The sequence below is a fragment of the Drosophila innubila genome (assembly GCF_004354385.1).
Source record: "Drosophila innubila isolate TH190305 chromosome 3L unlocalized genomic scaffold, UK_Dinn_1.0 0_D_3L, whole genome shotgun sequence".
NCBI lineage: Eukaryota > Metazoa > Arthropoda > Insecta > Diptera > Drosophilidae > Drosophila > Drosophila innubila.
The window spans coordinates 6,428,609-6,444,611 of NW_022995376.1; the positions used below are offsets into that span (position 1 = coordinate 6,428,609).

The 16,003-nt window shown below is 36.1% G+C and overlaps 1 protein-coding gene across 1 annotated transcript; it reads left to right on the plus strand.

Moving 5' to 3' along the window:
• Positions 1-245: 245 nt before the first annotated feature.
• On the plus strand, positions 246-5,290 carry LOC117788108 (protein snail). Its single transcript, XM_034626774.1, has 2 exons — positions 246-1,619; positions 2,308-5,290. Exons 1-2 carry the CDS (start codon positions 1,175-1,177, stop codon positions 3,981-3,983), a joined length of 2,121 nt encoding a protein of 706 aa, XP_034482665.1. The 5' UTR covers positions 246-1,174; the 3' UTR covers positions 3,984-5,290.
• Positions 5,291-16,003: the final 10,713 nt, after the last annotated feature.

The following is a 16,003-nucleotide window of genomic DNA, read 5'->3' on the forward strand; positions in this document are numbered from 1 at the left end:
TCGCGTCAACTAACTTAACTTTTACAACTCTAAAGTCTATACTTTCTATTTTATAAACAAAAAAACCAACAACAACAACAAAACTTTATTTAACTCGTCACATCAACAACAACAACAATAATAATATTTTGTTTGAAATTGTTTTCAAAATAAATTAAATTTATACAAAATTGAAACCAACCAACAATAATAATAAATATCTATATATTTAAAAATAAACAACAAAAACTAACGCTTATTGAGGAGCGTGAGAAGCCAAAGGATATATGGAGCAATACAATTACCAAATGTACCCCCCTCCCAGTTAAGCGAACCGTTATGTTTTAAGCCCCGTTGTGTAAAAACAAAACGTAAACGTAAACGCAAATGTAAAAATCGATAAACCACACGCAGCCAACGCAAACGCAGCAAAACGTGTCCCTGTCCAGAGTCCAAAAAACAAAAAGAGACCCCCAAAAAAAATAAAATACCCAAACTGATACTCAGACCCGAAAACCAAAACCAAAGTACGGACCAAAGTTGACCAAAAAACACACTAAAGTTGGCCCCCAGTGAGACTCGACAACAACTATAACAACAACGACAACAACAACTGGAACTCCTAGACTGAAGCAGCGGTCGGAGCAAAAATGTGTAAAGTGGCTGTGAAATTTTAAGTATCCTAACCAAAAAACCAAAAACCAACAACTGAAAACCAAAAACCGTAAACCCCAAAAACCGCAGTAACCAATTTATCATCATATAAAACAATAAAATGCAATTTGAAATAGAATTTTGAATAATGATCAAATAATAATAATAAAAAAAGAACGTCGTAAGCAACAGTCACACAAAAAGAGAAGAAGAAAGAGAGAGAGAAGGAGAAAGAGGCGCAACAATGCGTATGCCAAGCAATAAACTCTATAAGTAAAATCTAAACTATACTACTATATTTCGGCGAGCCAAATCTATTTTTCACATGCGACAAATATTGCGAGATAAGAACTGCAACATTTCCTTTCCGCTTTGCCACAAAACGATACCCCCTAAGACGGTCTTTGCTCGTTCGAAAGAAACCACTCGCTTCAGCACTTAACACTTAACTTGCCTACTGACCACTGATAACCGCTAAAACAACGAAAAAAAACTGCTCAACACTTAAGCAAACAACACCAACAACCAAACACTTCCCATTATGCCGCGCTGCCTGATCGCCAAGAAATGGAAGGCGTATCCTTGGCTGGATCGTGCCGGGGATAATGGACAACACACAAACACAGCCACAACGACAACTTCCAGAGATGAGGAACTGTCACCCTTACCAAATATCAAATCACGTCGCTCCACACTCGATGACGATGAGGAGATCGATGTTGTTGGCGATAAGCTATTGACCAAGTCGGAAAAGCAACGCACAACAGCAGCAACAGTAACAATTACACCAACAGAAACAGCAACAGTCGCCGCCATAGCAGCAGCAACAGCAAACGACAGCACAACAGCGACAGCAACAGCAACAGCAACAACAACAACGGCCAAGTGCTGGGGTCCCAGCTCACCAACGGCGGGCACCACAGCGCCAAGTCCGCCGCCACATTCACCCGAGGCAGCGACGCGAGTGGCCAACAATGTCTACAACGGTGAGTAGCAACAGTAGCTAATGAATGAATAAATTAGTGAATGCATGATTGAATGAATAAATCAAATATTTAGTACAAGTGTTAGGGCTAGAATTATCTGAATTTTTTATTGAATTTATATTCCGGTCAATATTTATTTACACTCTGAAATAGCTTAATTAACAGGTTTTCTTCCATACCAAAGGTAATTTTTCTGCTGCATACTTTTAAGCGCTTGCTGAAAAGAATACAGAACATCAATATATTGTGTACGAAACGCGCTTCAAAACACTTTTTAATAATAAGAAAATATTTAATACAAGTGTTTGGTTTTAGCTTTAATCGAATTTACTATATTAGTCTATTTATATGTGCACTGTGAAAATAGCTCCTTTAATAGGTTTCTTCCCTTAGAAAACATGTAGATTTTTGTTGCCTACTTTTAAATGCGTGTTGGAAAGCGCGCAGCAACAGACTTGTAAATATTATGCTGCATACTTTTAAGCTGTCCGTGAAATTATTCTTTAATAAGTAATATAATACATATGTTGCCATTATGGACGTATTAAATATCTTAGTGTACTACTCTTGGCAGAATTTTTATCAGACTCCCCTCCCATTGCTTGCCCGTCGCCACAAGCTAGCAATGGCAACAAGTTCAATCGATTCTAATAGCATTTTCCCTACCATCCTTTCGACCCATTTGCAGGCTATACACGTGAGCTGTCACCGCTGCACTACACCGCGTACCTGCCCCGAATGGAGAGCGAAATAACAGTAATACGTGCGGCAGCCACAGCGCTGGTGGCAGCAGCAGCCACCAGTGGAGCTGGTGAACAGCATTTGGCCGCTTATCAGACACCGCCTTCGTCCACCACATCGTCGCCGTCGTGTTCGCCGAGTGGCGCTGGCCACAGCGATCGCAATAGTCCCAGTGTGCACATCAAATTCGAATCCGGACAGACATCCAGTGAGCGCAAATGCTTTAGTAGTACGGGTGCAACGTTATCGTTGCCGCCGAAAAAGAAGGACATCTACAGGCCGTATTCGCTGGACGACAAGCCAGCGCATGGATATCGCAGACGTGTGCCCGCCGAGGAGGATTTACATGCGGCGCATGCTATATTAGATCTCAGCGCATCGACAGCCTTTCACCCGCCCACGCAGCCACATCAATTGCAGCAACAGCAGCATCAGTTGCCACTGCAACAGCAGCAACATGAACAGCAACAGCAACAGCAGCAGCAACAGACGGAGCACATGCATACGCACACACATGGACATAGTCACAGTCACAGTCACATGCACACACACACACATGGGCACACACACGCCCACACCGCGCCGCTTTTGGAGGCGCATGCGCATGTGCGGAGCACGTCATCGATTGCCGAACTGGCTGCTGCAGCGAGCGTGGTAAATGAACAACGCCCCTTGAGCAATGCCTCCAGTGCAAGCAGCAGCCACCTGCAGCCACCCAGCAGCCCCGCCAGCAGCAACGGCAGCAACGGCAGCCACGGCAGCAACAGCAGCAACCACAGCAACAGCAGCGGCGGCAACGTGCAAAATGAGAACAGCAACACCACAAACACTAATCAACTGCGCTCTGGACTCGGTCTGGGTCTGAGTCTGGACCAGGAATGCGATGTCGATGCCGATGGCAATGGGCAACCGGCCAAAACGGTTGCCTACACCTACGAGGCCTTCTTTGTGAGCGATGGCCGCTCCAAGCGCAAGCATGTGGTCGACCCCGCTGCCGTTGTGGTCCAGGATCAACAGAAGACCAAGTACACGTGCTCCGAATGCGGCAAACAATATGCCACCTCCAGCAATCTGTCGCGCCACAAGCAGACGCATCGCTCCCTCGACTCACAGTCGGCCAAGAAGTGTCATACCTGCGGCAAGGCCTATGTCTCCATGCCCGCTCTGGCCATGCACGTGCTGACGCACAAGCTCTCGCACAGCTGCGGCGTCTGCGGCAAGTTGTTCTCACGTCCCTGGCTGCTGCAAGGACATCTGCGTTCGCACACCGGCGAGAAGCCGTACGGCTGTGCGCATTGCGGCAAAGCGTTTGCGGATCGCTCCAATCTCCGGGCTCACATGCAGACGCATTCGGTGGACAAGAATTTCGAATGCAAGCGATGCCACAAGACGTTCGCGCTCAAGTCGTACCTAAACAAGCATCTGGAATCGGCCTGCCTCAAGGACGAGGAGGAGCTAATGATGGCCATGTCGCTGCACGGACATACCGATAGCAATAGCGAAAGTGGCGCCAGTTTGGCATCACCGCCTCACGAGTTTATCGAGCGTGTCAAGCTGGAGTCATCGGGCAATGGAATGGCAGGAGCTGCTGGCGTAGGAGGCGGTCTCACCTATGCCATGTAAAATGTTGAGTAAGTGTGCAATGCAATGCTGGCAATGCCAAAAAAAAAAACAAAAGCAGAAAAAGAAAACGAAATCCCTAGTTAATTTACCGTTACAAATGTTAAAAAGTTATCGTTACCGATCGATCGATAGCCGTTAGCCGCGTTATCGATAGCGACATCAAAACCGCTAACAGTTTTTATATATACTAAAATACGATTACATACTTGACATCACAATACGTCCAAAAGCAAGTGTAGTAGAGTAACACAGAGACTGTAGAAATTCGCATTAGACACATTAGACAGCAAAATACAAAGAAAAAAAAAAAAACCAAAAGAAAAGCCATAAAAAAAATACAACAACATAAGAAAACGAAAATGAAAACAAAAATACACTTAGTAAAACCTAATCTCGTTCTTCTTTTAGTCATATAAGCGAGTTGAACATTCCTAGACCCAACATAAGCATTCCATAAGAAAAACAAACACACTATACACACAACACACACACACTCCCAACACACACTCACACACATGTGAACACCACAGAGAAAGCCTTTTGCAAGTAGGTGTAAACCGAATGCAAACCAAAACCTGAACTTGAGCAATTCTACGCTAGAAATAGCACTATCTTATCTATCTAACTTACGATATGCATTACATACTATATAATGATGTATTATAACCTGTAGCCTATCAAACAACTTTTAATCTTTAGCTCTCCTCTCTAACTCTATCTAAGCTAAACAAACAAAGAAAAGAAAACCAAAAAACGAAAATTAAACATTCTCTTTAATCCAAAAAACAAAAAAACAAAAAATACGTTGACGAAGACTTAGACGAAGTGATTAAATTTAATGCAACGAATACAAAAGCAAATGCAATGTTTCTCAAACAACGAATTAGGTCGTAAGGGCAGCCTATCTATAAGCAGAATATAGTAGCGCCACAGAGCAGCGAATTTAGCTGCGATTTTTCACATCATTCTTAAACTAAGTCACACACATAGCTGAAGAAGCACCAACAAAACATTTTCAAAAAACAAGCACTCGAAAAGAATAAATCCCTTACAATTCAAAAAAGTCCCCACAAAAATAATGACTAAATTCAAAAAGCAATAACATTTTAGAGAACATCAGCATTTTTGGCACAGTTTTAATCAATTTTTGGTAGAGTTTTGAACAATACTTTCTTTTATTATTTGAAGGCTAGAGAAACATTGAAATGGAGGGGAATCTGAATGCATATTTGGGCATTTCATTTGCATTAACAGCACGTCCCAATTTATAATATAGTCAATTAGCATTCCAGGCAATTACCAAAAAAGAGAATGAAAGCAAAATTATTTATTATTACGAATAGAAGACAAAGAATCTAGTCGCTGTATAACAGCAACATTATAATTTAAACAAAGGAAGGAAGACAGAGTTTTTTCTGTAGAGACCCCAGACCCCAGTTATACTTACAGTACGAATAGTTTTAGAACATTGCATTCTGTTGTGGCCCAATTAAAAGTACATCAATTTAGCGACAAAATAAAAAGACCAAATGATTTGATGATTATTCAAATCCGTATTCGATCGCATTAAACGTGCCCCTCAAACGAATCGAAAGTAAACAAAACTTACAACATTATCGAGTGTGATCTAGTCTCAAGCATTTAACAGTACACTTCGTCCATGCGTAATAGAACAGAAAATGAAGAAAACAAAAAATACTTATGCACTTTTCAAGAACTTAATCGTAACGACCCTAGTACGATATTACTTAAACCTAACTTATATTATGTAGCTCATATGTTCATTTATTCGCAATTACACCCACACATAATACTAACGAGTACGCTGCACAAACAAACAAAAAAAACACCCTGTAAATACTTAGTGCTTAATCCGAAAACTGGCAGACAAAAAAAAACACACACACACAAATACTCGTACTTATCACTCATACTGAAAATCAGCTTCAGCGACCGATCTCAAAATATATATAAAGAAAAAAAGTGCAACGAACTTTTGTGGCCATAGTCATAGAGAACTTAGCCTAAAAAGTAGCAATGTTTAGATCAAAAAACCCAGTCGAAAGTTGTTGGTATATCTAAGCGAACGAAGAGGAATCTATATATACATACATACATATATATACAACATTTAGAATACGTATGTAGTTGCGTAATATTTACAATATATATATATATACTATATATATATATTATTTAGGCATAGTATACATATACTCCTAAGTTAAACTAGTAAGTATAACCACGACAAAATTATTTTTATACTGTTGAAAAGGAGAAGGCGCGAGAGAAGTGAGAGTTTTGCATTTTGAATGTGTTGCGGGTGACAACCCTAATACGAAAGAGAAATGCAAAACTTTTATGGAATAATCGAATCGGTATCGAAATATCGACATCGAAATCGGCTAAAGTACCAAAGCAATACTCAAATGAACAGCAAAACAACAAAGCAAACAATGCGAACAAATATTCAATTATAACTTTAAAAATAAAAAGAAAACAATAAAGCTACTTATAGTCATAGCTACCAACTTATTATTATTATTATTTGTATTTAATATATATATATATTTATTCGAATTACTTCAATTTGTTTGTTTTTGTATTTGTCGATGAGAGTTCATTTTAAATTTACAAAAGAAAATACGAAAAATGTTTAATTAAAGCCCGGCAATAATATTTAATTTTGTATAACAATGTAAACAAAAAGAAAATGCATAATTAATTATGTGAATGAAAGCAATAACATAACGGTTAATCAATTTATTAGAATTTAAGTAATCTAAGGTTGAAACTATTTAAAATTAGTAATGACGGCACACTTGTATTTAAACAAACAAAACAAAACCAATTACATGAAACAATTATAAAGTTATAAATATACAATACTTATACATAAATACTTACACTATATACAACACAAACAAATTGTTTTTTATTTTTCAACAACATATAATTATAGTTTTTTTTATTTAGCCCTGTTTTGAGTTCCACTTTCGGATCAATTCCACAACCAAAGGTAAAGCATACATTAAAGTACAACAATTGAATTCCAGAAAGTATGCAACAATTTCCGTGAAATCGTTCTGAAGTGCAATTTGGAATGGGATTATAATTTGATTGCTTTATATATTCCTTACGTCTTATAAGGTATAACTGGACTCGTTTACTTTAAACTTTTTATTTCGATATGTGTTTAATTCGTTGTTATTTTAAGAGTATCATTTGGAACCAGGTCAATAGAAGAATAGAACCCAAAGCAATTCGTATATTGTGATATTCCCACACAATTATAAAGCTAACAATGAATACTATACGACAGAGTATCCATAATTTATTCATTTTGCTCAAATGATAACTAAAGAAAATATATTGAAAATTTTATTGAAATGAGCTCCAGAAACTATAAATAGCATAACGTGTATCGAGAAGCAATAAAACGTAGTTGTAATCCTAAACAAATATATAAATTTGAGATATACTTTTCGAGTATGCAGCAAAAGGAAATATTTTAAAATTTTGAATTTTTTAAATAACCTAAAAACACGTAGTAAATAAATTGCAAATAAGCATATAGTACGTCTTTACTATAGAACTATATATACATACAATATATATATATATGTATATTATATTTGGAAAAGCTTTACTCCAACAAAAAATCGGCGGTTACATTTTTGTTTTCAAAAAGTGCCCGTTATATGGTTTTCATTTAGTTTTTCAGTAGGTTTCGTCACAGCCACGCACACATGTTATAGGTTCGTCCAAGCATTATAAGGATCATGGCATTATTGTTAGAATGAAAATGAAAAAAAATAAGGCAAAAAGAAATAAAAATTGTTAAAGTTGATAAATTTTTAGCATAGCATATTAACGACATAGTTGTATATCATCGGAACCAGCGCAACTTTAAATACTTACAATTGTTGAATTCAGTATTTGGTAGCATTAGGTTCATGATCCATTGTTTCCATTATCTGTTGCTATCCCAAAACTCCCTCTCATCCCTTCGCCACACTACGCATTACGCTCCGACAATGTTGTCCTTTTTGTGTCAATGCATTTTAACGAGCGCTCGTTAGGAACACCCAAACAAAGGGAAATGTAATAAAGAATATACAAAAAAAAAAAAAGAATAGAACAAGAAAAATAAAGTGAGACGCCAACTGCGTCAGCGCGTGGCTCATCCCCCAACTAGCCATTGCACCCCCCCTTCAAACCCAAGCCAAACCCTTTTGTCCAAGACCAAAAAGTGGCAATATTAAATTCTTAACAATTTAATTTGCATTGGGTCTGTATATAGCGTACTTTTTATTAGTATTATTATAATTATTCTGATTTATGTTTTATTTAACTGGGCTGTTCCGAATTCCAGATACGCATCAATTTCGCTAAAATATGCTATGAGTATTTTGTTGAAATTGAGTCGAAATTGGAATGCGAAACAAGTCTGTTTACAAAATACACCGCAGTATTTACACAACAAGCAAACGCGTAGTGGAAATGATAAAGAATTATTATGTATAAATATTGATCAACAGCAATGATTAAACAAAATGAAAGACTTAGCACGTTAACACAAATATAAACCAAACAAAAAAAGAACTAAAATTAAGTTGGAAAAATGAACTAATAAAGCAAAAAAAATCTATAAATACAACAACAAGATGAAGAAGTACAGTAACAACAACAACCAAAATAAAAGACTTATTATTATGAAAAAAAACTTATTTACATCTATTGTATATGGTAATAATGATACGAGTACTTATAAACATAATTAAAGTAAACAACAACGAAGAGCAACAGTAAAAGCAAACAAGCAATAATAACAGCAACGAAAATAGTAAACAATGAGCAATGAGTAATAAGCAATGAGAGCAATAGAGCATTACATCTAAGGTAACCAAAAAAGTATTATAGCGCATGTATCTATGGGTAAATATTTGGAAATCGTTAAACTATTGCGATAAGTAAGCGAAACCAAAATATTTATGGCACTATATACACACACAGTATAGCATAATAAATACTTATATATTATACATTATACATACATATATATATATATATAATTATACATATGTATATCTACAAATATATGAATACAAATTTAGCTTTTAGTTTACCAGCAACCAAACCAAAAAACAAAAACAAAAACGATTAAGTGAATGAAATAAGCCGTAGCAACTTTTTGGATTTAGCTGCATAATGAATTGATTAAACGATTATTAGTTATCGATATATACATACATAGTACATATAACGGTAGAGTTGTTTTTTGGCATATTGTTATCGCAACTTTTGTGCTGCTTTTGACGAGACCAATTGATGTACTTTATACAACGAAAAATAAAAGATTTAAACATAAACCAAAAACAAAAAACCAAATGAAGAATTGAGAATTGAAGAAAACTCATCTTATGTTTTTGCATAGGTGCATATTGTTGCGATAGATTTACAAACAAATAAGCAATACCTATTTTGAACCACAAAACACAGATACACACATACATACATACACAAGAGGTAGTTGAAGAAGTTACTGAGTAGTAAATAAATCATTTTAACTTGTATTTAGAGCACACAAACGTAATGTAGCATTGTAGAAAAGTAGCGTTGCAATTAATTATTATTATTAACAACAAGAACAACAAAAATACAAGATACACAAATACACAGAGTGCGATTGCGTTTAAATTTAAGCTTACAATTAGAGTACGACTAACAGCACCTTAGTGAGCCGGCAATGAATTCTGTACCTAGAACTACAACAAACAAACAAAAAAATAAAACAAAAATGATATAAAAAGAAAAGCAATTGAAAGAAAAGAACAGCATACACATACATTCATACATAGTATATACCAAATGTATTGATTACAACAACAAGAAAGAAAACTAATCGCATAAACATAAACAAAACTATTATTATTATTATTATTACTGATATACACGAAGCGAAAGCGTTTATTATGCGACATTATACATAAATTCGGCATGACATTATGTATATGACATTCATGTACATACATGATACACACACACACACACACACACAAGTCCAGGCACAGGCTGTCAATCACCTGAAAGGGCACGTCAGTTAAATCAGAAGGAAATCAAGAAGTTAAAAATAGTTTTTAGGCCTGTCACAAGTAACACAAGAAAATTAACAGCATACTTTTAAGAGCAGTAATAAATTCAATTAGAATGCAGCACTACAAAGTATGCTACGGAAATAAGACGATAGTGAAAGACGGCTAAGGATACATTTTCTAAACTGACGTTAGCCTTCAAAAGTCAATTTGCAAAATGGTCAATTTCAATTTAAATAAATAAAATTGTTTCTGTATTTAATGCTAAGTTGTTGAAATTGTGCCGCTAATTAAACAAGAATTTAAGGAAACGAAATGAAATGGTGAGAAAACAAAAAGAACACGAAAATGTCTTCAGTTCGTTGCGTGGTTTCCATTAGGGTTAAAGTACAGCAATATATATATACTTTGTGCTTTAACCAAATTGATTTGTATAATTATAATCCAGCATTATAGATTCAATATATACATACATATATGCACATAGTTATAAACCCCCATAAACAAATAAAAAGCATACACGAACACAAACATACAAATACATAAAAGCAATGGCAAAAATTTAAATGCATAGTTACTAACTACTTAAAGAACAACAAGATAGACGATGAAGTTGAAGAATAAGAAGACGAAGACGAAGACAAAGTGAAAAAGCCAAGCATTCTGTAAAACATAAACGTACATAAGTATATTATATTATATTTTCATAACACATGACAAATTTATACATGAAAAAGTGAAATTGAAAATGCGACGAATGCAAATACAACTTGCGTAGTAAATGAAAAAAATAAAAAGAAAACCAAAACAACAACAAACAAAACATAGTAAATAAAAATAAAAATCTGAAAAAAGTAACTTTTTAAATGCGTTTCACTTGAGCTTCAAAAAAAGAAGAGAAAAAAACGGAACTCAGCAGATGGGAAAAGCTGCCGGGGATAATGGAACGATTTGCAGTTGGGCTTTGCCAATAGATTACTTCAATAAGTAGAGCTGTCAATGTGAACGTCAAGCCATTTCAAATTGCTCGAAAGCAATTCAACTGCCAAAGAGAAATCAATAAAAATTATTAAAAGAAAGGAAAGCAAAAAAAAAAAAAATAACAGATGAGATGAGAACAGCTCTTGTATCATTTGCGCTGCTGCAGATAAAATTCTCTTGTAGTACCCAAACAGCTGTCAGTAATTGCAAGGATGTACTTGACTCAAATTTCTTGGTAATTTTTAAAGCATACTTTAGGGCGAATTCAAATGAAATTAAAGTGAAGATAAGCGGTTCTCTTAATTCTGCGCTATGCTGCAGTTAATGCTGTAAAGCTAGCAACATTTTTTTTAATTACCACTTCAAGCAATTTCCTTAAAACTCATTTCAGCAAATAAGGTGAAATTTAGACTACTGTTTAATTTAAACATGTATGTAATTTCACTGAAATTGTCATATATGCATACCTGTTGAGTTTAATATAAAAGCTTTAAGAACAAACTAGTTTCACAGAAAAAGAACTCAATTTAAGATGGATTATTTGTATGACAGCTATATGATATAGTAATCCAATAATTGGAATTTCTACTAAAGTACATCTTGCAGGAAAGTAAGTATTTTTAAACCAATTTTCATCGTCACAACTGTAAATCAAGTTTGCTGGACACATATACTTACACTTTAATATATTTTTATACAATTTCAATCAAATCAAAAGTATACACATATTTTTGGCAATCAATAAGCTTATGTCATAGCTCAATCGTGCATTTTCCCCATTCGCCATTCTATAAAAAACTTTAATATTATTTTCTTCGCTTTAAGTTTGCATAAAATTTAATTGCACACTTTTAGGGCCAAACTTTATAACAACAGTTTTATGAATGTTTTTATATTTTACAATATATTTTTATTTTATTCTGTGCATGAAATTGAATTACAGATCACAGTTGAATCTGTTGATGTCATGAAAATCTACAGCTTTCAGTTGTTTTCATACTTGTTGTTGTTTGCTTGTTTGTTTGTTTGTTTGTTGCGCATATTTTCACATATCATAAGTTTTTATGCTTATTAAAAGGCAACAAGAAGAAGAAGAAGATGCAAAAAAAAAATTGAGCATAATTTATATGATTTGCCTATGTGAGGCAATCGCAATGGCCAAAAATAATGCTGTTTATGGGCCCGATCAATGGCACGAGGAACGATGCTTGTTGTTAGATTGTCGCACAGAAACGATGGCTTATTTAGCCAACATGGCTAGCAGGGCTACTCAATTCCGTTGGCCTTATAGATTGCCCAGTGGCACACATACTCGGGCTCATAGATATAAGATATAGTTTTGGGCCTAGGGGGAGTGGCACACACACACACACACACACACACACACACACACACACACACAGGAATGAGCAACCCTTGGGGCGACAAACAAGTCACTGGCATTTTTTTTTTTTTTGGGACTTTGGCTGTGGGTGTGGATTGAATGGGGTACATGGGCAACAGGGTTTGGCCTGACTGTTGCCCGTTATCCAGCAAAACAATCAACAGCGCGCGTTTTTAAGCCATGCCAGATATATTTTCTAATGCTTTTTTTCTGTAACTTTCCACATTTCACCCTTGTTTTTCACGCTTCGAGCGCTTTATGGTCGTCGTTGTCTCCATCGCTGTTGCTGTTGTTGCTGTTGTTGTTGTTGTCATCCCCGCGGCTAGAAATGGTAGGCTCAATTGAGGTCCTGGGATTGCTATTGGCATTGGGACTTTGTTTTGTGGCTGTGTCTATGACTGTGACTGGGTTTTTGGGTCTGGGTTCTGGGTTTTGGTTCCTGGCTTCTGTATTGTATTCGTCTTTGCTGCCATGTGTCGGACTGTGAGCCGACGTGAATGTATCTACAAGTACGTGTATCTTTGCCTTTGTTGCGCGTGAATTGTTGCCTTGTTTACTATGCCCTTCAAATTATGCACTATCTAGAGTGAGGGGGCCTGGGAGCTGGGGGCGGCAGTGGTGGAACGCTTGGACGAGCGGAGATTGCATTAAGATAAATTTAACTGAATCAATTTGCTTAATAGCCAATTGAGGAGCAAGCCAGCGCAAAGAGAAACAACAACAACAACAACGACAACTACATTAGCAACAACAACAACTAAAGCAGCGCCAAAAAAAAAATGTAGCAAAAACAAAAACACTGTCTCCAGTTTTAGTGTCATTTATTTTAACGTTGATTTCTTCCTATCCATTTATTTACATTGCACACTTCTAAGCGAACGCTGCTTCCTCTTCACTCTCCACTCCCCACTCCCCACTGCCCACACTTCTCTCGCTGATAATGAAACGTCGTCCAGCTGGCTTAATACAAACGCTCTTTAACAGCAACCAAAAAAAATACAAAAAATACAACAAAAAAAATCAAACAAAAAGCAGAGAAAAAAATACAAAAGAAGCCAACGAAATTTTATAAATCTCGAAAGTGGCGGCAAAATTATATAAGCGTTACATAAGCCACGGAAGGCATTGGCATTGGGATTGCCATTTGGGATTGCGAATGGGAATGGAATTGGGTTGGAGATTGATAATGGGAGGTATGGTTAGAGTGTTTCTTGCGCAGCTTTGGTCAATTTCTATTTCAATTTAGACGCTACCCTACCCCAGATGACGACGTGCAATTGTAACCCCATTGCATAAGTTACCAATAACCAAGTATCAACTACCAACTAGCAACTTCTACTGGCCAACCGCTTCATACACTGGTCATTGCTCAGTGGACTGTGAACTGTGAACTGCGGGCAGTGGCAAATGCCTGGCATTTAGAAGCGGATGTTCCGATTCACATTTTGCAACGCAATGATAAACTTGGCCAGTTCCGGCTGCTTTTCGACTCTAGACTTTCTAGCGGTTCTCCAGCAACGAGGGCGCTACAACTAGTTTATCTAATCCTTAGAGTATGTCTCCACAGATATCAAAGTCGAAATAATGAAAATACTCTAAATAAACAAAATTTAAATACAGAACGAGTTAAGAGGCCAAACTATGATCAAAATGGCATTCCGCTTGAAAATCGGTCTAGTTTTTACAAAGTTATAAAAGTTTGAAGTTTGACAGACCTTGGATCTAACAACTTTATAAGTCAAAATTTTTGTCAGATATCACATGATTTTTTACAGAAAAATGAAATGTTTCAGAATAAAATTTAAAGTGTTGTTTTATACTATTTACGATATAAGGAGTTGATTAAAAGTGAAAACTTGAGATTTAAAATTTTCAATTTTCAAAATTCCATAGGGGGGACCCTTGGCATCGAACTAATGATTTTGGGGAAAATAATTTTTTTTACAAAATTAATTCAATTTGAATGCAGAATGATTTAAGATACCAAACCATGATCAAAATAGCATTCCGCTTGAAAATCGATCCAGTTTTGAAAAAGTTATAACAGTTTGAAGTTGGTCATACTTTGGATATATCAATTTTACTAATCAACATTTTTGTCAGATTTCACATGATTTTTTACAGAAAAATGAAATGTCTCAGAATAAAATTTAGAGTGTTGTTTTATACTATTTACGATATAAGGAGTTTGATTAAAAGTGAAAACTTGAGATTTGAAATTTTGAAATTTCAAAATTTCAAAGGGGGGACCCTTAGCATCAAACTCATGATTTTGGGGAAAATAATTTTTTTTACAAAATTAATAAGATTTGAATGTAGAATGAATTTAGAGGCCAAACTAAGATAAAAATGGCAATCCGCTTTAAAATCGGTACAGTTTTGAAAAAGTTATAACAGTTTGAAGTTGGTCATACTTTGGATCTAACAATTTTACTAGTCAAAATTTTTGTCAGATTTCACATGATTTTTTACAGAAAAATGAAATGTCCAGACTCATATTTAAAGTGTTGTTTTATACTTAATACGATATAAGGAGTCGATTACAAGTAAAAACTTGAGAATTAAAATTTTTAATTTTCAAAATATCAAAGGGGGGACCCTTGGCATCAAACCCAATATTTTTAAGAAAATAATTTTTTTTACAAAATTAATTGGATTTGAATGCAGAATGAATTAAGAGGCCAAACCATAATAAAAATGACATTCCGCTTGAAAATCGGTCCAGTTTTGACAAAATTATGCAAGTTTGAAGTTGATCACACTTTAGATCCAGTCTTACAAGTCAAAATTTTTGTCTGATTTGCCATGATGTTTTACAGAAAAATGAAAGCTCTCTCTCTCTCAGGTCGCTAAAAATTTTATTTTATTGAAAAAGTTGCAATAACTTAACACTTTCAGAAAACTTGCTATAGTGACCTTAACCAAATGTCTATTAAGCTATATCCATGACCGAGAGATTTTAGCTGACTTTAGAACTTCCCTCGCATATGCTCAAAAATGGGGGTGTTGTCTGGTCTGGTTTGTTCTGGTCTGGTCAAATCACATTATTTAGCAGGCCTTACGCACGTGTGTGTGTTGAAGAAGAAGAGGGGTGGGGAGGGGAGAGGAGGGAATTGACAGAGTATGGGTGGGTCCTTGGCCAGGCTTTAACTGATTTGCATGACGCGAAAAGGTGCGTAGGCGGTAACAGACGGTAACTTGAAGAACTTGACTGAAACCCCACGCGCTTATCACGACTGATGAATCTTTTTCGAGCTGTTTCGGATTGAAGGTAATTGCCGCGAAGCGCCCATTTTTCGCACGGATCGCTTACGCACATGTCCATAAAACTAGATAGCATATAGAGCAGCCGGATATGGAAATGAAGCGTTGCGAGTTGCGTGGAATTGTTATTGGAGTTGTGCTTTAGACTATGCAACTAATTACAGGGCGCGTAACGGATTTTAATTATCGCACACTGTGCGCTCAGCTGTTGCCTTTTAGGCCGTGTCTATTTGAGCCTTCGGTTAACAGTATATTCCAATGCCTATTCCGATACGTAATTGTTGCTGTTGTTTCGT

Excerpts from the sequence above, each read along its gene's own strand:
- LOC117788108 (XM_034626774.1), top strand. The coding sequence starts at position 1,175 with ATGCCGCGCTGCCTGATCGCCAAGAAATGGAAGGCGTATCCTTGGCTG. Across the intron at positions 1,620-2,307 it reads GGCCAACAATGTCTACAACG|GCTATACACGTGAGCTGTCA; the intron begins GTGAGTAGCAAC and ends ACCCATTTGCAG.